General features: G+C 48.6%; 1 protein-coding gene across 1 annotated transcript in view; it reads right to left on the bottom strand.

Moving 5' to 3' along the window:
• The window catches only part of LOC146869413 (E3 ubiquitin-protein ligase TRIM39-like), a 141,774-nt gene that overhangs the window by 107,287 nt on the left and 13,202 nt on the right, over positions 1-21,285 (bottom strand). Inside the window, exon 2 of the mRNA XM_085599806.1 lies at positions 7,435-7,530. Coding sequence (XP_085455932.1) covers positions 7,435-7,530 — 96 coding nt within the window. The remainder of the gene's footprint in view (positions 1-7,434; positions 7,531-21,285) is intronic.

Below are 21,285 nucleotides of genomic sequence, written 5' to 3' on the forward strand. Positions count from 1 at the left end.
CCATAAATTCATAGTGGTCACTACACTAGGAGCAGCTCTTGTTGTGGTTAACATGACACAGAGGCTATCATTATGCAAGTTTAAAGTGCATTTAATACATTGTCAATAGCGCTTGTAACAGGTCTAAAGTAGCAACTTTTAAACATACTTTCATTGGACCAATCCGCAGCACCGAGGATATCTCCCGGGAAGAGAGGTTTAGAGACTGATGCACCCCTAAGGGAGTGTACACCAAGCATAGTAATGTCTACACCTGCTTCTTTCATTACTTCCTACACCGATCTTGCTATGGTTGGGGAGGAAACTGCTCTATGCGGCGATTTATAGGATATTAGCAATTGTTATGTATTTCCTCTCATACTCACAGTCCTTCTCTCATATTCCATCAAGCATTTCACTACACAAAGTCTTTCCTTCTCTGTAAAGAAGGGGTAGAAAACAGAAGTTGACATGGTCTCTCTTCTCCTTTTAAATAAAAGCCAACCCTTTCTGATTGGTAGGCCCTGCTGGTGATGTCTAAGGCTTTTACGTCTGAAGTCCATCTAAAAGATACCAGGCATAGCAAGACAGTGAGTTTATAAAAGATACGCTTTGGGGATAACCCAAAATTCTCTCCTCAATTTATTAAGACCTGTAGGACATCTCTAATGTCCCATAATGCAGCATATTATACAGAAGGTGGGTTTAGTACCCACATACTTCGCAGGAATTTTTTAGTCAGTAAGTTTTGTCCCACAGAGACTCCGTCTACAAGGCAGTGACATGCTGAAAAAGCTGATCTGCAGACATTAACTGTTCTTTAAGAGAGTCATGATGTGAATAAATCAGATAAGTAATTAACTACATGTACTAAATCAGTTGAAACAGGATTTTAGTTCCTTCAAAGGAACAAATCCATTTCTCCCAAGTGAGTCTATATGCTTTCCTTGTGCCAGGCACCCATGACTCCGATATGAGTCTACAAGCATCTGCCAAATGGCCTGGATCTGCCATTGTCTCCTGAAATCCTCCAGGGCATCAGCGTCAGATGTCCCTGCTCTACAAGAGGATGTGACTCTCCGTCTGTCTGGACCTGTAGTTATTTCCCTGAAAGTTTGAATTAAGATTGGTAAGCCTATGCTCATTTCTAGTAGAATTGAGAACCATGCCTGTGACCTCCAGAGCGGTGTTATCACTACTGAGACCTCCTTGCTTCTGCGAACGTGCAACAATAGCTTAGGTAGCAGTAGTAGGTCTTGGTAACATGACAAAAGGAGGGAAAGCATAAGGTGTTAGGCCCTGCCAATTCGGAAGGAAGGCATCCACCCTGAGGCCTAAGGGTTTGGCATACTGCTGAAAAACGTTGACAGTTGAGTGTTCAATCTGTCCGCAAAGAGGTCCACCCGAAGGGTCCCCATATCGAATGGCAACTGAGGAAAATTTCCATGTTCAACTTCCTATTGATAGAGTCTCTGAAATTCTGGGAGAACCAATCCGCAACACTGTTTCTCTATACTGGGATATGCTCCGCTGCTACTGACATGCCTGCCCTTGCTCAGAAAGTAACCCCAGAAGACCTTGGCTAAATCTGCAAGACCCTTGGAGTGAGGGCCCCCCATTTTGTTGACGTATCTGACCGCAGATACGTTGTCCATGCACAACATTACAGAACACTTCATTAAGTCTTTGGTGAAGCAGCGAATTGCAAATGAGCCGGCCAGTTATTCCAAGCAGTTGATGTGCAACTCCTTCTCCTGATCGGTCCAGCGTCCCCCTGCTGATGAGTCGTCACATCTTGCACCCCATCCCTCTAAACTCGCGTCTGATTCTATCACTATCTCCGAGTCTTACCCAAAAATGGCTCTGCCATTCCATGCTTCTTCATTCCTCAGCCACCAACGTAGTTCCTTCTTTGAATCCAGGTCCAGAGACAGCATTTGAGAATAAGATTGACATGTTCTTGATGCTTTGGCTTTGAGTCTTTGGAGTGCACAGTAGATTGTTCATCTTGTTGAGGACAGAAGGCCTAGGATCCTTGCTAGAGCCCACAAGGGAAATTTCTTTCTCCCTAAGAGATTCCTCAATTCTTGTGAAGTTTCCTTAACTTTTTCCCTGGCAATTTCAATTCTGCCCTTATTATGTTCATGACAAAACCCAAGAACTGCATTTCCTGGATTGGTACCATGCAAGATTTTTTCCTGTTTATGACAAAACCCAGGTGTTCTAGTAGGCTCATTGTAAGTTCTATGTGGCGTGAGACCACTTATGTGGACTGTGCCATTATCAGGATATTGTCTAAGTTAACTATTAGTCTCACCCCTCTCGCCCTTAGCCATCCCGCTATGGGACGAAGAGCCTTAGTGAAACACCAAGGGAATGAAGAAAGTCCGAAAGGGAGACTGCACAATTGCCATGGTCCACCCATTCAGGTGAATTGGAGAACCCTTTGGTGTGGAGTCCAAACTGGGATGGTCAGGTATGTATCCTTAAGATCTAACCGAGTTAGCCAATCCCCTTTCCTTAGCACATCTCTGAGGAGGTGCATCCCTTCCATTTTGAAATTGTGGTAGACAACCCATTCGTTCAACTCTTTTAGATGTATCACTGGTCTCATCCCTTTGTCCTTCTTCTTCACTAGAAAGATATTGCTGATAAAACCTGACTCCGTTACCTCTTTGGTCAATAAATCCTCTACTTCTTGTGCTACTAAAATAGAATTTTCTTGTGAGAATATCAGTTCTGGGGGAATTTTCCTTTGTAACGGTGTATCTGTAAATTCGATCTTGTATCCCTTTACTGTGTCTAGGACCAAAGGGTCCTGATTCACCAAGTTCAAGTTTCCACAAAATTGGGCTGGTCTGCCTTCCACCTTTATAGGGGTATCTGAAAGGTCTTTCATAGTTCTTACCTACTGAAAAGCCTCTTTGTCTCCGCTCACTTCTGAAGCCTCTACCATGAGGTATTTGTTTCTGTGGGTATAAATGACGAATGTGGAGCAAAGGTAGGGTCTTGAAGAGCTTTGGCCACGGCTAAGGAACCGACCCCCTGCTCTCCCGGCCCTGCCAAAAACCCTATCCTGGAAAACTTTCTTGATGGCTTTCTAGGACTTCTGAATTGAGTTAAATGCTCCGATGTACTTAGCTACGTCCCTAATAAAATTGTCCCCCAAAAAGTAGATCCTGGGAGGCAGCTACCCCTCCGCTAGTGGCCAGTTTGACCAATTTGAGATATATTTTTTGCAATATGCTTTTTCTTCTCTCATTTGAGAGTGCAGTATTTGCGTTCCCCAGGAGGCAGATGGCTCTTTGTGCCCATTAGCGCAATTCCTTGGGGTCAATGAGGGTGTCTTTAAGATGAGCCACTTCAGCCATCACAAACGTCTTTGTGAGTGGGTCAGTAATATCAAGTAGACAGTCTTGGCAGGACTTGAGGCCTTTATCGATACCTTTCCTAGGGCCTTTTCCTCCCTTGACGCTTAGAGCCACCACCTTTGCGTCTAACTCTGAGGTAGACCCAACTTTATCCGGGAGGGCGGGGCGTGGGCATTCGGATCTAAGACGGGACCTGACCTCTTTGGTATTTCCTTCCTAAGCCAAAAGGTGAGGTACTCGGCAAAATGCCGCGATGGAGCCAACTCTGGAGACAAGGGTTGTTTGAGCGGGTCAAACATACTCTCTCCGAATGGGTCAACAATGCCCATTTTTGACCTGGAGGCCTTTGATGACTCGTCAGCTGTACCCATATTCCTCACCTCTATCTCCTCAATATCCATATCAAAAACGAAGGAACAGGATAGGTTAATTTCATCCTCCAATGTTTCATCGCAAGTGATGGGAACAGGTACTTCTGGGCCTTTTTCTTGCCCATCTGCAGTGCCCGAGGCACCATCCTTGTCACCGCAAAATCGTGAAGTCATTTGTTTTGAGGGTTTGTGCTTTTTTTTACACCCTTTGGCAGGATTTCCCCTGCAGCCCCTTTCCTCTGGACCTTAATCACCCCATCTCCCCCTTCAGGGTGCCCTGGGACAGCAACTGGCCAACCCTTCTTGGAGACAACCTTCACTTTTTTATTAATTGTGTCATCCAGTGTCCCATTACCTTATCCAGTGCCTTATTTAGAAGTTCTTCCAGTCTATGCTCCATAGTATTCTCTGAAGGCTCAAGGGACATGGCAGAAGGTAAATATTATTTAAGATTACTGGGCTCAGTGTAAGGAAACAGCTGCTCTGGCAGTTCGTTGGACTGCGACTGCCAGAATTCAAGCAGTTTGCCCAATCAGTTCAAATGGCCACTGTAGTGTCTTTGCTCAGGGGTCCCAATCTCCTAAAATGGCACAGGCGTGTACAGAGTGTGGCTGACCATCTCTTAAGGGTCTTTCCTCTAATTGTGTGGTTCTTTCTTTATTGTTGTGCCCCAGACTATCTCTTTTTTTCTGTTGTTATTTATTAAACTGTGCGATGATTGTGCATCGCACCGCTGCCTTTATTTACATGGGCCAGCAGTCGCTGAGGGAAAAGGAGGGCTGCCGGCATCTTTGATAAGTAGACGGACTCTCTTCCGTGGCCACGTCTGTGAGATGACTCCACTGGACTGCAGGTGATGGGTAAGTCACCGCGTGCGCAGCGCGACGGCCTCAGTGGGAGGTGTCCTTCGCAACCCCTTTTTTTTTTTTCTTTCAAGAAGCTCCCGCTATTATGGCAGCGGGATGCGGGCTCACACTTTTCAAAGAAAGCTGGCCTGCAGCAACAAGTGGCATGGAGTCGGACTTTGAGAGAAAAGAGCAGTCCACAGCAAGGGCGTATTTCTTGGCCTTAAGGAGCCGAGGGAAACGCCGAAAAGTTGTGTTGGGTACGGAGGTAGTAGGACCTCCGACCCGACGCTGTAAGAGAGGGGAAGTTAAATATAAAAGAACAACCACCCTCCCTCCTAGGGTTAGGAAAAGACATTGGGAGACATGGGAAGTTACACAATAACCTGGTTGAGCGTGTTAGTACTAGGGTAGGAGATGGATATTATTCTTATTTTCTATAGAGGAGGGTGGTATATCTCAAGGTAAAATAACTCAATAAGGCACCGATTATGATATGCCCTGTAAAGCCTCCGACCTTTGGTCGGAGCCTTTAGGGCCGCATCGTAATGGGCCATTCGGTTTACTTTCCTAAATAAGATTAAATAAGATGTAGGCAGTCGGAAAGTTAACTGGATGGTCATTCCGGCTTGCTTCCGACGGGCTCTAAGAGCCCGTCTGCCATTCAGCAGTCGGCCTGTAATCTCAAGGGCCGGTCTGCCCGACATGGAAACCATGTCAAAAACATGTTTGGGGCCCCCAGCAGGGCCCCCTTTGGTGCACAGCCTCGAGTTGGAGTCCTAGGGGTGCCTATGGTGCCCCCCTGATGATCCCTGCACCTTGTGGCTGGCACATTGAGGTGCCTGCCACTGGGTGCAGGGATGAACCGTACCTCCAATTTTACTATGGGAGCATGCATTACGGCCGGTTTACAGCTGGAATGCATGCTTCCATAGTGGAATATAGGCATGCGACAGAACAGTGTTCCGTCGCATCCTAATGAGGCGGTCGGGACCGGCGACATCGAAATCAGCCCTCAGTATTAGTATTATAAAGGCTGTACTTATCGTGTGAGCAGAAGCAACAACGAAAGGGAGAACACTGCATGCAGGGGGACTTTATAGCCTATTAAAATGTTATTGAAGTTCTATATTCTTCAGTTGTTGCTGCCGTGAGCTGGCAATAAAGGAGATTTGCATGATGTTAGCCTCTGTGTCACGCCATAAAATTCAACTAAAGCAGTTTCAAAGCTTTAGAGGGTGGATCTGGTTCCTCTGTCTGCAAAATGAGTACAATAAAGTAGGACCCAATGCACCTTAGGAGAAACACTTCATGAAAACTGTGGGAGGATTTATCAGATACCATGAAAGGTTTATGCAATGACACCCTTGTTAAATGTATCTCTACAGACACCCCCTGTTGATTACTTTAATATCACGACCAATGGCAGTGTCAGAGTGGTGGTAAATGTGCACCACTGCTGAAGGGGCTTCAACGTTACAGGCCTGCCCCTTCTCCCATCCTGAGGCAGGGTTAAGTGCGCCAGTTATCCTGGGACATTCCCGTCAGCTGTGGCCTATCCCTGTAAGAAAGGTCTAATGAAGGCATAAAAACTGACGCGTCAAACTAAGGCCGATTAATAAGACTGTTGCAGGAAAACCTTGCAATGAGGATTGAGCAGAACAGAGAATGTCCAAGGTCAGAGGCTGAAGCTGAGCTCTGCCCATTTCATTCCTAGAATTAGAAATGCTTATGTCCTGAAGAAGGGAATGTAAATGTCCCGAAACGTGCTAAGATTAGAGGGCATTTGGTTTAGATGAACTATTCGTGGGTTAAAACTCATGTACACAATGTTGGAGCTTCCATTACTTCGGCGAACTCTGTTGGATGTTCTCTGATTTGATGTTGTATATACAATACCATAGCATGATTACATTGCTAAAACCTTTGTTTAGGAAGGGGCTTACACCAGGCTTGCTTTGTCTGTTGGATGTATAGATCACTACCGATCCACGCATACACACACCCAGAGGTACACACTCATATAAATGCACACATTAATGTGCAGACTCACACACAAACCTTGTACAAACTCACAGATGGATATCTTCAGTCCATGTAGGCACAGACTCACACATCCATACATATATACACTCACAAATCCATGCATATAAAATCTCACCGTTGTGTAACTCACCACTCATGCATATATCAGACCTTGCGATACGCAAACCCATAGAGAGGCATCCACATACGTAAGTACAAACCCACAGCCAATAAATACAGACTAAAGCATACACAACCCTCAACCACACATGCACATAGACACGCACATGTATTTGCATACTCTGTATCTCAAAACCTATAGATGCATATGCAGACACACACAGGCACTAATTCAGGCCCAAAACACAGACGGATATGGAGATGCTCACACATGCATGCACTCCCATAGATAACTCCAGGGCCATCCATACTTGAACACATACTTAGACATGTACACCCAAGTGTGAACATGCATGCACACACTTATGCACGCGCACACACACGCGCACACACACACACACTGCTACGTACTCGCAGCCAGATAATGCCACAACTTTGCACACATACTCTAACACACACCGTGTGAGTATGTAAGTACTACCTTAGGATCAGAAGAATAATTCTTGATTTTATGATTTTTTTAGGATGAGCCCGTGGCCGGTTTCAGCCGCAATATCCAAGTGCAGTGACTCCCGTCAGTATATTTATTTGGTGGGGACCATGACCCAGTTTGTAGGGTGACTCATCAGCCTCTGTGTTCTTGAACCCAAAGAGGTCACAAAAAGACATGGGCATGGACATATACAGACACACAGAGACACAGCACTCACTGCAGCCACTCACCCGCATGGTTTTATATTGTTCCTCTTCCTTGAATGTAGATTCCTGAATACTTTTTTCCTCTTTCTTCAGAAGACGCAGCCACTCTTGAAGTTTTACCTGCAGAGATGAAAGTGCAAGAAATAAGTGTAGATATATGGAGTGCAGTTTTTTTTTATTATTAACAAATTTTATTGACTTTGACGGTACATAGCCGTCGGTGCTCGAAGCATATATTTCGGATACAGCTTATATGAGATGGTACCAATTATATTCAAACAACAACATTGCCTGTGAACATACAGGCCCAATAACTAAACTTGGCACAGGTTACTACATGATTAACTATAAGCAAAATGTTCAGGGGTATATGTTTAGAAGACAGAGCGACTCATCTACCCTAAATATGGTCCAGTTTGATTTGATTGCCTGGTTTAGGGAGGGTCTAATGGTGGCAGGGGAGGCAGGTCTATGCCGCGGTCTGTTGCCCAACAAGACCATATTTTCCTATGTTTTTGTGGACAACCATGCGCCTGGTACACCACGATTTCAGCCTCCATGCATCTGTCCATGGCCTTTCTCCACCCACCCATTGATGGCGGGGAGGTACCCTTACACGTTTGGGCAATGCCCCTCTTGGCAAATGTGAGGCCCAACAATAGAAGATGTTGTTTATAGTGATTTTCCCCTATCCCCTCGGTGCTGTGAAGTAAGAAAAGCTTGGGATCGAATGGAAGACACCAGGACAGGACCAGACCCAGACAAGAAGATATTGAATGCCAAAATGGTTGCAGTGCCCCACAGCTCCAGACCATGTGTTGAAACGTCCCCTCTGATTCTCTGCATCTCAGACATGTGGGGGACTGTATAACGCCTATCCTCCAGAGGGTGGAGCGGGTGTAGTATGCTCGGTGGAGGTATTTAAATGGAATTAGGCGGTATTGTGCGGCTATAGTGGCACCTCGGGACTAGCTAGAGCCTCAGTCCAGTCATCGTCTGTAAGGTCGGGAATGTCTGCTTCCCACGCATCCCGGGTTTTGTGTAGTGTGGTTTGGGTATGAGTAGTCAGTGTCTGGTAGATTTTCCCAGATCTTATGCGTGCCAAGATCCCCCATTAGTAAACGTCTCTCTAGTGGGGTGAAATTCTGGTAGACCTCCCAGCGAGCAGATTAGGGGAGTCAGGGCGAGTCTCAGCTGCAGATATTTATAAAACTGTGTCCGGTGCAAGTGGTATTCTATTTGCAGTTGCTGAAAAGATTTGAGAGTGGGTCCCAGCAGAATGTCGTTCAGGGTAGAGATTCCAATGAGGTCCCATGCTCGGAAGCCTGGAAGCTCGGCGACAGCCACAGTACGTCGACTGCATGCAGGTTCGTAGCGCAACACAGGCGTCGCCCCCTCCACATAGGCAATTATTAAGGAGTGCATTAACCTGGGCGAATCACGTGCGTGGATTGATATTATGTGCCCAAGATATCGTGGGACAAGGCAAGATGAAGACCCCCAGATATTTGAAGCCCTCGGTTGTGTGGGATAACTGCGAAACCCAGGAGCCGCGCCCATGGGCTCCGCATACTAGAAATAACACTGGCTTTGCTGGATTAGCTCCAAGGCCGGAGGTCTCCCCAAACACCCAAAGTATCTGGAGAATCCGGGGGCGGGAAAATCCAGGATCGCTTAAAAAGAATAGTACGTCGTCTGCATATAGCGCAATTCTGTCAGACTGATCCTGTGACCTTTCATACCCACGAATTAATGGGTCCCGCCGCACCCATGTAGCTAAGGGCTCTGTGGCGAGTGCAAATAGCAATGGATACAGGGGGCAACCCTGCCTTGTACCCCGACGAATTGGGAAGGGTGCTGACCGAAAACCTGCTACCCGCACAGAGGCCGAGAGCTCTGTGAGTAATAATTATATGTAGGACAAAAAGCGTGGACCAAAGTTGAGAGAGTCTGAAATGAATAAGTCCAACTTAGGGACTCGAACGCCTTATCTATATCAGCCAAAAGAATGGCCGCAGGGCAGCCCAGCTCCGGGGCCTTCGCAATGGCATTGTGGACCCGTCTAATATGGTGCTGGGCAGACCGGTGCAGCATGAAGTAAGCCTGGTCTGGGTGGATCAGTTCTTGGACATATGTGCGGAGGCGGTCAGCAAGGATCTTACCCAACAGTTTGGGTTAAAAATTTAGGAGGAAGATGGGGCGGTAAGAAGATGGTTCTTCTGGGGGTGGCCTGGTTTAAGGAACTCCACTATCTCAGTACGGCGCCAATCAGGAAGTAAGATGTGCTGCTCCAGAGCCTCATGGAGTGCATCCAACAGATGTGGCCGAGCTGCGCCTTGGGTGGTCGTAGAAAGTTGTGGAAATATGGATTTTTCTGATCAGTTATGTCCCCTATCTTGGACCCCAACGGTTTCATGTATGAATCACAAGTACATGTATGTTCCCTCCAGTTCCAGTTATGAAGACGCAAACACATGTGCGTCCACCGTCAACATGTCCTCTGTCAGATCCGCCATGAATAGGCCGGATATTCCATTCCTAAGTATGAAAGGCTACCGGCTTTATATGGTTCACTTATGCCATTTTACAGTCCAGGCAAGTAGGCCCTGATTCTGTCATCAAACTCTTCTTGCCTTCTGCCTCTGAAAGCTCCAGTCTGAGCCTGCATCTGTGACCATGAACTTTGTCTCATTCTCTGCACGGCTCACGAAGCCTGACATCAGCCTATTCTCTGCCAAAAACTGTATTTCACCTTCGAAATTATCTGCTCCGTTCCCTGCCCAATGCATTCCTGTCTAGTAGTTTAAGTAAACATTCTTCCAGCTACCGAGCAAAGGGCCCGGCTTCTCTGTCTTTATGCAAGTAATTCATAGCCCTGTTACCATGGAATATTCCTACCCCCTCGCATTTAGTGTAGACACTTAGACGCTTGTACACGCACTCACAGTCAATATAGTCAGTATAGAATAAGGTTCTACTCCGAGAGACCTTTCTTTTGGATAACATAGTTCTTTAAACATAGGATGTTAGATATGATTTGGGATTAGGTTGACATAACCCCAGACTTTTGTCTCCACATGTAGAGCTAAATGTCAAGTCCCTTTCTCCCTCTAGTTGCACGTCTATCACACGTCATGCGACTGCGCACGCATCTCTGCCAAATATTTCTGCTGACATTGCAGGATTCTCCAGGTATCCACCCACACATGACAAATTACCCATTATCATCAAGTGGACGCCCACATGGACGCCCACCTTCACGCCTACTTACACGCCCACATGCTCTTATCTCATTCTCTCTTGCTCTTTTGCTTACGTACAATTGAGAAATGTATATATACTGTACTCTGTGAATAATGTTTTGAGAATATTGAGAATACTTTTGAGCCCCTTTCCAGATCCAATTTTGGTGATGGAAATATTCTCCCTTTGACTCGAGTTATTGGAATAAATCCCTTTATGAACCTGATACCACAGACTCAGCCTCTTGCTTTATGCATGATCTTATTTATATTTTAAAAGTCTGACAGCGTAATATTTTATTTACCACATAATGGCGCCCGAACAGTTTAATCTCTTTCCCCACACGCCGGAGATGAAGGTCCAGTTTTGCCCCTTCCACAGCCGTGATGGACTTCAAGCGCGCATGTCGCGGGTCTTCCCGCCAACTCCCTCAGGCCAACGAAGGGGACAGACTGCGACCAGGCATCCATACGAGGCGGTGAGGAACGCAGATTGTCCTACCCAGAGCCCACCTGCGAGAGAGCTGTGTCCGAGGTATACAGAGGCCCACCAAGTGTCCAGAGTGTCCGAAGTTTTCGAGTCGAGTCCAGTCCGGTTCAAGTTCAGTTCAGTTTCCGAGGCCTTCCGTTCCGAGCTACCCGGTGAGTACCATTGCCGGGGAGGCGTTCTGACGTGCACATAGGTTGTGCCGGTCAAGACGGATTTGGGTACACAAATCCGGTCTGCACTGTTTCAGCAGTGTATATGTACTGTTTAGCAGTATATCAAGTATTCCGAAGTATCTAGTTATTGTCGAGAATTATGCTTGGTGATTTAGTTTTGCAGACGATCATCATTGTTGTTCATTTAAATGTTAAATGTTTAATGTGTTAAAACGTCCTGCATATTGTGGTGTGAATGAATGTTCATTATCGTGTTTATTGTATTAAGTTTGTTCAAGATCAAGTATCAGATCAGTTCTCAATATGCCGCTCTTTTCGAAATTAAGACAGATCACAACTAGAAAAGGGGTACTCGAAGAAGCTGTTCCCATTCCACCTAGGGACACTCCAGGGTACTTTATGTATCATAAGCATGGCCTAGATGCCGTATTATTTCTTGATTTATGGGTGAACTACACCAAGGATTTACCAGAAAGTCAGAGGTGGCCCGCAGTTGGGACATGGGATGCAGATTGCATCATGAGAGTAGAAGAAGAATTATGGAAAAAGATAGCCAGACAGTAACAGAAAGACGCCATTGATTTATGGCGAAAAGAATCGTATAGACGTACGGAAAAAGCACGTAGGCAGGAAGAGAAGAGTAAGGAGAATTCAAAAAAAAAAGTTCGAGAAAATATGTTAGTTGAGGAAGGTATCCGAGTAAAAGCAGAACAAGTAGATGGACAACGAAACACTCTTATGAAAGAGTAATTTTTGAAAAATTTAGCTGGAAAAAAAAAAAAAAAAAAAAAAAGAATTGTGGGTATTTCGAATTTGCAAATTGTTCAAGAATACAGGTTTGTGTTCTTGGTGGTCCAGTGAGCCAATGTGCTGGGTCAAGTCGGTGAGATTATGACCCCCTGAGTGCAAATTGTATGTAAAAATAATTTTTCAATTGAGCGAATTATTGCAGTTTTTATGGAATTGAGTAGTCTTTTTGTCTTTGACAGCTTCAGAGTGAGGAGAAGGTGGGGGCTGTGTAGAGCAGTATGTGATACAGAAATCGGAGACAGATTCTGACCTTGTAGCCAGTGTAGGTGGGGGCCGGTGAGAGGAGCAGAACAGAGGCACTGCTTAGAAAGCTTCTCTGACATCGCATCTGTGTAATGCCTGCAGCCGGAACAACAAAAAAAAAGTTGGCTGGCAGCCCAGGCTCAGGCCGCGCTGAGGGGCTATTTTTAGCTTCTCTGATAAGACAGGGCAGCTGAGAAATGTAAGTCGAGAAAGATTCCCTTGGTCTATTCTGTGCTAAACCAGTGCCCCGAGGAAATGTCTATGGAGAAGATTTGTTTTATTTTTTAGCAATTGTTATATTGCTTCTGGCCAGAAAGTAAAATGTTGCTCTTGCTTGGAATTTTAAGGGCTATGTGCCTATATAAAAACGATTTTCAAATTCAGACATTTTTGAATTGTGGCCACAAGCTGCCACCAGTTGCATTGGATAAATGATCCAGTGGTTAAAAGTATGTGAGGAGAGATGAGAGGTGCGTCTTCGTCTGGGACATTAGGGTACATTGTGTTGACGAAGATGCATAGCTCATTTTTATAAAAGTAAACAAACAGGTTCGTGTGTTCTTCGTTTTTGATTATTATTGCTGATTCTGTTTTTATAAAAGAAACCAAACAGGTTCGTGTGTTCTTCGTTTTTGATTATTCTTGCTGATTCTGTGTGTCAGACTTGACACGGTGATTTCAGATGGGGGTGTATAGGGCAGGTAAATCAATTATTGATTAAAAGCCTGACAAATTAAGCAGGCCAGAATGTTCGCATCTGAGCTGTAGGTACTGTAATTGCGCATCGCTGCTCATTTATATATGTTAGTGTAATTGTCTATGCTTTCTGTGCTTGGTATACTGATGGCTTGGCATATGTATTTTTTTTTTTTAAAAATTTTTATTGAACAATAATTCGATTACAAGCACGGGCCTACAACCACCAGGGCCGGCCGCTAAGTACAGAATGAAATATACATTTATCAAAGCTGCAGTCGGTTCCCGGGGGTCGGCCCCGTAGTGAGTCCGGATAGTTCTAGAGGCACAGGAGACTTAAATCCAACAAACACAGAAAACTAAAAGAAAAACAAAAGGCGAGGCATAAAGACAAACGGCGCAGGTCAGGCTTCCTCCGGGGAACTCCAGGTCAGACCATTAAGCAGCACATGAAAGGAAGGAGTACCGGGAGGCTGGGGACGGGGGGGGGGGGCCAAGGGAAATGAACGTCCATATGTAGTCATTACAAAAAGTGCCCGGAACCGTCAAGGGTCAGGGGGACATGGCGATATCGGTGTCCACCAGGGGGGGCGTACAGATACCCCCGCGATATGCATTCCATTGCCCCCAGATTCTGCCCCATGCCCCCGGCTTACCACGGGCAACATACACAGTCTTCTCCCTGAACATACACCAGTCCATATTCTCCTTCCATACTGACACGGCGGGCGGCCGCTGAGCACCCCAAAGCTGCGCTATATCTCTCTTGGCAATCATGTTCCCCAGGGCCGCCCACCGAGTCTGAGCCGCGCTATAATCATTGGGCTCCCACACATTCAGGACACAGCGACGCACCTCCGGCAGCAGCACAACCCCAGTGACCTGTCCCATAACCGTATGCACCCGGCGCCAGTAGTCCGCCACCTCGCGGCACTCCCACAGGATATGGAGAAAGGTGGCACTGAGCCCACAACCCCGCTTACAGAGCCCATCGTCGGAATATCCCATCGAGACCAAGCGAGGACCCGTCACATACACCCGGTGAAGAATCTTAAGCTGTACCAACCGGAGACGGGCTGGAATGGCGACCTCCTTGGGGGACGACAGTGCAGACTGCCAGTCCTCGTCGTCCAATTCCACCCCATCCCCCGTCCAAGCCTCCCGAAGGCGCACCAAGAGGTCAGCCCGATGATTAATCAGTTTCTTATAAATTAAAGAAATAGTACTGTCCGGGACATGTCCGTCAAGTATGCGGTCCTCGAGGGGCGAGGAAACCGGGATCTTGGTCCCCTCTCCAAAGACCGAGAGCAGGGCGTGTCGAACCTGGGCATAGCGGAAGAACTCCCTGTCCGTAAGCTCATATTCGGCCTGAAGAGCCGCAAAAGTCTTAACCGCGCCCTTTTGCCACAGGTCTCCCACTTTGCTGATACCAATCGTGTCCCACTGGTCAAACCCCTTCGTAGTCCAGAGGCTCCCCAGGCGATCGGAGGCAAACAAAGGAGTAGCACATGTCAGTCGCTCACCCCAGCCCGTGGCCGCAGTGGCGGCCCTCCAGGTCCGCACCGCAATCTTAGTAGGACCCGTAAGGGTCCGGCCAGCCGAGCGGGAGTACAGCGCCCTGTTATAGTCCCCGCCGGGAAGCAGGAACTTGTCCATCTCGTACGCCGGGTTCAGGCCAGGCGCATACGTGGCATGGTTGATGGCCGAAAGCTGCGCGGCCCAATAATACCTGCGAATGTCGGGAAGCGCGATGCCCCCGTCGTACCAGGGGAGAGTAAGCTTAGCAAGAGCAATACGCGCCCGCCCGTCCCACACCAGTCTCCTCTGCAGGCTCTCTACCTCCCGAAAGTAGGCCACTGGGATGACGTCGAAGGAATTCTGGAGTGCATAGAGGAACCTGGGAAGGGACATCATTTTGAACAGCGCGGCCCGACCCAGCGGGGACAGGGGCAGCCTGCACCACCGGGCCGTATCCTCTCGCAATCGCCGGAGCGGACGCAGGAGATTCTGCTCATAGCGAGCCACCGGGTCCAGCGAAACGTATATCCCCAGGTACTTAAAGCCGCTCAGAGATACCTGGATCGGAAGCCGAGGCGGTAGGAGTGGAGGACCACCGGAGATCGGATAGACGCAGGATTTAGACCAATTGATCGTGAGACCCGAGTTATTCCCAAAGGAAGTCAGAACGTCAAAGAGGACGTTGAGCGACTGCCGCGGTGAGGTGAGATATAGGAGAATATCGTCCGCATACAGCGAAACCCGATCTTCAAAGCCCGGGGCCCACCGGATCCCCCTAAGCGAGGGCTCCCAGCGGAGCCAAGCCGCGAGTGGCTCCAGGGCGAGAGCGAAGAGCAAAGGGGACAACGGGCATCCCTGCCTCGTGCCCCTGCCGAGGGCAAAGGGCCGAGAGACCCGCCCGTTCACCACCACCTGAGCCATGGGTCCCGTGTACAGAAGCTTCACCCAGCCAATAAATCCTTCCCCAAAGTCAAATTTAGCCAAGACAGCCCAGAGGAATGGCCATTCGATGGTATCAAAAGCCATCGTGGCATCCAAAGAAACCAGCATGGCCGGTTCAGAGAGGAGCTCCGCCCTGGCAAGGGCGCCATGAAGACGCCGCAAGTTAAGAGCGGTGTTACGATGCGGGATGAATCCGCATTGGTCCGGATGAATCAGATCGCACACGACGCTCAAAAGACGATTGGCAAGTACTTTCGCCAGGATCTTAGGCTCCGCATTTAGCAATGAAATAGGCCGGTAAGACGTACAGCGATCTCGCGGCTTGCCCTCCTTGGGGATAACGACTATCGTGGCCAAACGCTGATCGGCCGGGAGGGAACCCGCCGCCAGAGACTCACGGAACATGCGACTGAGGAAGGGCGCAAGCTTGTCGGGGCGCAATTTATATAGCTCAATAGGCAGACCGTTGGGACCCATAGCCTTGCCCGAGCGAAGGGAGCGGATCGCGGTCGCTATTTCATCCGCCGACAAGGGGGCGTCCAGCCGCTCACGGTCCTCAACGGACAGGCAGGGCAAGGCGATATCCCTCAGTAGAAGGCGAGAGTCGTCCTCATCCCTGTCAGTCACTGGGGAGTACACAGCCCGGAGGTGGTCGGCAAAACATTCCACAATCTCGTCAGGCTCCGTCACACACACACCATCCGCCGCACGCAACTCCGGGACCACACGATTCACTCTCTCCTTCCTGTCCAGCCACGCGATCAACTTTCCCGCCTTGTCCCCGGCATCGTACAGTCGACCCTGCTGCTCCCTATACATAGTTTTGGCCGCGTCAGTGACCAGGGACCTATATTCAAACTGTTTCAGGCTGAGGGCATGGAGCCCGTCCGGAGTAACATTCGCCTCCAAGGCCGACTCCAGCCCCAAGATGTCAGTCTCCAGCCTCACCACTGCCTCACTCTTGACCCTCTTAGCCACCACTATCTGGGAAAGGGCGTGTCCGCGGATCACGGTTTTAAAGGCTTCCCACAGGGACATTGCAGAAGACACCGACCCCTCGTTATCCAGGAAGTATTGGTCCATAGCCTTAACCAGGCTGTCACGAGTCGTAGGGTCTCGCAGGTACCATGGGTTAATGGGAGCGATCCGTCCTGCAGACCGCGGCCCGGTGTCAAAAAGAAGCCACAGCGGAGAATGGTCGGAGATACCCCGCGCCAAATGCCTGACCTCTCGAATCCGACCAGTCTACGCCGCGGGCATAAGGAAGTAGTCTAACCTAGAGAGACTCCCATGCGCCCCCGAGTGAAAGGTGAATTGACATTGGGTCGGATGCATTAATCTCCAACTATCCACCAGGCCGAAGGTCTCCAGCATCCCACCCAGCCATGCCTGGGCAGCGGGGAGGGTCCTCGGTGGGTGACGATCCAGTTCACCCGAAACCACAGAATTAAAGTCCCCGCCCATGAGCAGGAGGCTGTCCGGAAGGTCAAGCAGCATTCGACCCAAGTCAGTGAAGGTGGAGTTCTGGAGGCCCGGGGGGACGTAAACTGAAACCAGGGCAAGGGGCTGCCCCTCCCACCTCCCAATCAAACACACATAGCGCCCTCTGTCATCCGAGACTATCTTAGTGATCTCCACCGGAAGTGAGGTTCGCAGCAGAATGCCCACCCCCCTGGAACCAGTTGTGAAACCAGAATGGGCCACGAGGCGGTATCCCCCCCTGTTCATTGCATGACAAACATTGCCAACCAGATGCGTCTCCTGGAGAAACACCACATCAGGAGTCAAACGACGCAAATATTGCAGTACTACACCCCGCTTGATACGGTCCCCCAACCCATTGACGTTCCATGACATAAGCCTCAACCCGTCCCCCCCCATCCCCCCCAATAGACCAAGGGTCCCCCAGCCTGCAGCACAGTTCCCAGATGTGGACAAAAATCAGTACCTCGCCCTGTAAACAAAAAACACACAGCAAAACAAACCCTCCTCCCCCCCACCCCCACCCCATGACCAACTCCCCCCACCCTGCACCCCTGCGGGCCAAAAAACCCCCCCAACTTGCAGTGTGCCTGTCGCCCCACTAACCCCATTCTACGGAAAGAACCCAGAGGAGGTAAGGGACCCGTCCCCGCCCGCCCCCCTCACTGGTCCTGGTAAAACACAATGTGCAAATGAAATAAGACCCGACTGTACAGTGCAAAAAGGCAAAATCAAGGACCAAAAGTCATTCTAAAGGGGACCCAACACCTGCGGTGCCCGCAGAGGGTCCGGGACGGTCACCTCCGTCCGGCAGAGAGTCCAGCCAGTCACTTGCAGCCACAGGAGAGTCAAAAAAGGCTGTCCGATCCCCGTGTTCCACTCGGAGTTTTGCAGGGTAGAGCATCGAATACTTTAGGCCCAGCTCACGGAGACGACGCTTCACCCCTTGGAATCCCATCCGTTGTTTCTGGACCAGTTGCGTGAAGTCCGGGTAAAAATTGATGGTCGAGTTCTCATGTCGAACCGGGCCGTGGGTCCGTGAGGCCTGCAGAATAGCGTCGCGGTCCCTGTAGTAGAACAGTTTGGCCACGATAGGCCTCGGAGGGGCCCCCGGCCGTGGCCGACCGCCCGGAACTCGATGGGCCCGCTCCACGGCAAAGAACTTACTTAGGCCAGCCGAGGACAACTGTTTCAGGATAAGTTCCTCGACCACGAGGTCAACCGGGCGGCCGTCAGAGGACTCCGGTACACCTATGACGCGGATGTTGTTGCGTCGGGCCCGTCCCTCGAAGTCCTCAAGCCGCCGGGCCATATGATCGTTAACCACCCTGATGTCTCCAAGCGCGGCCCGCAGATCCGACACCTCCGCACCGAGGGTGGATGTCCGTGCGTCGAGAGCCTGGACCCTCTCGTTAGTTTTGGAGAGGTCGGCCCGGATCAGGGTGACATCGATCGCGACAGTGTCAATCTTACGGGCCAGGGCCTCATATTGCGTCGCGATGGTTTCCCTGATGCCATCAATGGCGCCCATAATGTCCTGCAGGGATAGTTCCGTAGTGACGGTCGCGCCTCCCTCCGCAGTGTCCGAGGGGAGGCCAGCAGCGCCAGAGGGCCCCCTGCCCTGGGTGTAGCGGTCCATGTTATTGCTCTGGACCGCTCCCCCGCGGAGGGAAGCCTTGGTCTTGCGGCCCTCGGGACCCCCTTTGCCCCCCATGTGAACACGGTCACCCGAGGGGAACTCCAATCAAGAGGTGTAAGGGCACCAGCAAGAAAACCACAAACTGTCGGTATAGGGGGTCCGAGGCGATAGGCACTCTAGTGGCAGGTGAAAGAAAACCTCATGCAGAGGCCCAGGAAGCACCTCTCCACCCCGAGCGCACCTCCCTGCCGGTCTCCTGAAGTGCAAAACCGAAACCGAAAGTGGTGGATCGGCAGCTGGCACCGCGCTGAAGCCGCTGTTGTTCAATTGCAGCCCGGTCCCTCGGGTCTCCTTCACCCCGGTCACCTCCGTCGGGTGGGTCCCAAAAGTTCCGACGACGACAACTCAGGATTCCCAGGTCCGATTTGAATTTTGAAAAGAGATATACGCCCAGCTGGTCGTTATCTCCCAGATTCCATAAGCCACGTCAGGATATTCTCAGGATAAATTCCGAGGAGCAGAGAGGGTCCGGGGAGCCCTGTGCTCACGCGACCATCTTGGATGCGCGCTAGGCTCCTCCTCCGGCATATGTATTTTATATATGTTTTGTTTTTGTGTTGTATTGACCAGTCTGTTTAGCGTTTAATACCAAGTTCTCCTGTGCAAGTACAGAGATAGTCGTGACGACGGCGATCTTTGCACAGCGCTTGGCTGGAACTTGTTCACAATTACTAAATTTCACAGACGTGATATTACCTTTATCATGCTGTCAAAATAGCAGACAACACGTTATCAGTGTATGTCTAATTGGTGTTGGTGATGAATGAAATAAATGGAAAAATTATGCAAGACTAAAATATTTTTCACATGACTGCCTTTCTCTTATAGACAGGCAGCCTCGGTCATACGTTTCCAGATTGGACATTAAGGAACAATTATGATCTGTGCACTCGCATCTTAACTCTTGAAAGGCCTGTTTTAAATAAGGACTGCCACCACAGAGTGACAAATAAGGCTCGGTATTTAGGGTAATGAGAAAATATCTGACAGGATTTCCTTTTTAAAGTTTGCTTTAGTAAGCTCATTCTTGTAAGTGGTGGCCCCAAAAGTTGACTTGTTTTTAAATTAGGCTATTTATTGTATAGGTGGAAATTATTGCAAAATGACTGATTTCTTTAGCAGATAAATTATTAATTATCAACATTAACAACTGTTCTTGAACTTGGTTTTCCGAATATTTAGGTAATTTAGCATTCCTATTAGGGCCTCCTAGCATTAATATTGACTTCAGGTTGGTGTAGGTTCATGTAATAGGGACATTTGCATATGAGATGTCATTTGGCCAGCTTATGAGCTAACACAATGAGGTTTGTACATTAATTTGAAGGATTTCTCGCCGTTTCAAATACGCTGTGTATCTCCTATAATTTTGCTTACGCCCAGTAGCTACACACAGGGATTAATAGTGTTGACAAGACACAGGGTTTGATAGTGTTTGACAGCAGTGAAATCTGTTTCAGATTTCCTCCTGTCAAAAAGGGGGGGAAGGAGGAGAATATTGGCTTTCTGCTGGCCCCTGAGGAGGTTCGCTTCCCGCTAGCCCCTTAAGAAATTAAGCCCCTTAGAAATTAGCCCCCTTAGAAATTAAGCCAAGGAAATAGGTATGGTGTTTTCCCCTTTTTCTCATGTTTTATTGTGATCTTTCAGGGGAATTAGTCCAAGCCCCTAATACAGCTTCTACTAAAGTCCTCCCTTGGACACAAGAACACACTGTGGCATTTGAAGAATTAAAGAGAGCTTTATGTCAAGCACCAGTTTTAGCAAACCCTGATTACAACAAATCGTTTATGTTTTTTGTGACAGAGCGGGATGGAACAGCACTATCTGTCCTAACACAAGATCATGCAGGAAAACACGAGCCCTGTGCTTATTTTTCTAGTACATTAGACCCAGTAGCACAGGCTTTGCCTGCGTGCCTAAAATCAGTTGCAGCAACGGCCTTAGCCATAAGACAAAGTGACTTGATAGTGCTGGGCCACCCTCTGACAGTACAAGTACCACACGCAGTAGAGGTTCTCTTGAACCGGACACAAACACAACACCTGACTGTAGCTAGACTGACAGGCTATGAGCCAACGTTATTTCAACCACACATAGAGATCAGACGATGCAACATACTGAATCCTGCTACCCTTTTGCCCTCCAGTACAGAAAGCGTTTCACCACACGACTGTGTTGAAGTAATACATACCGTGACTAAACCAAGACAAGACTTGACAGACGTTGCACTCCCAGACCCCGACCTAACACTATAAGTTGACGGCTCATGCATGAGGACAGGGGCGGGAGAATTAGTGGCAGCATATGCAGTGACTACTGATACTGTAATAATAGAGACTAAAAGAATAGACATATTGTCAGCACAAGCAGCAGAGCTCATCGCCCTGACACAAGCGTGCATAAGAGCTAAGCACCTAAGAGTAAACATTTACACCGATTCTCTGGCGAGAAAGAGGTTTCTTGACCTCTCATGGGGCCAAGATACAGCATGGCCCCCATATTCAAGCCCTACTGGAAGCAATACATTTACCAACAGCCATAGCTATCCTAAAATGTAAAGCACATACTAGAGCCACAGAT

The sequence above is a fragment of the Triturus cristatus genome, chromosome 1_1 (assembly GCF_964204655.1).
Source record: "Triturus cristatus chromosome 1_1, aTriCri1.1, whole genome shotgun sequence".
Taxonomy (NCBI): domain Eukaryota; kingdom Metazoa; phylum Chordata; class Amphibia; order Caudata; family Salamandridae; genus Triturus; species Triturus cristatus.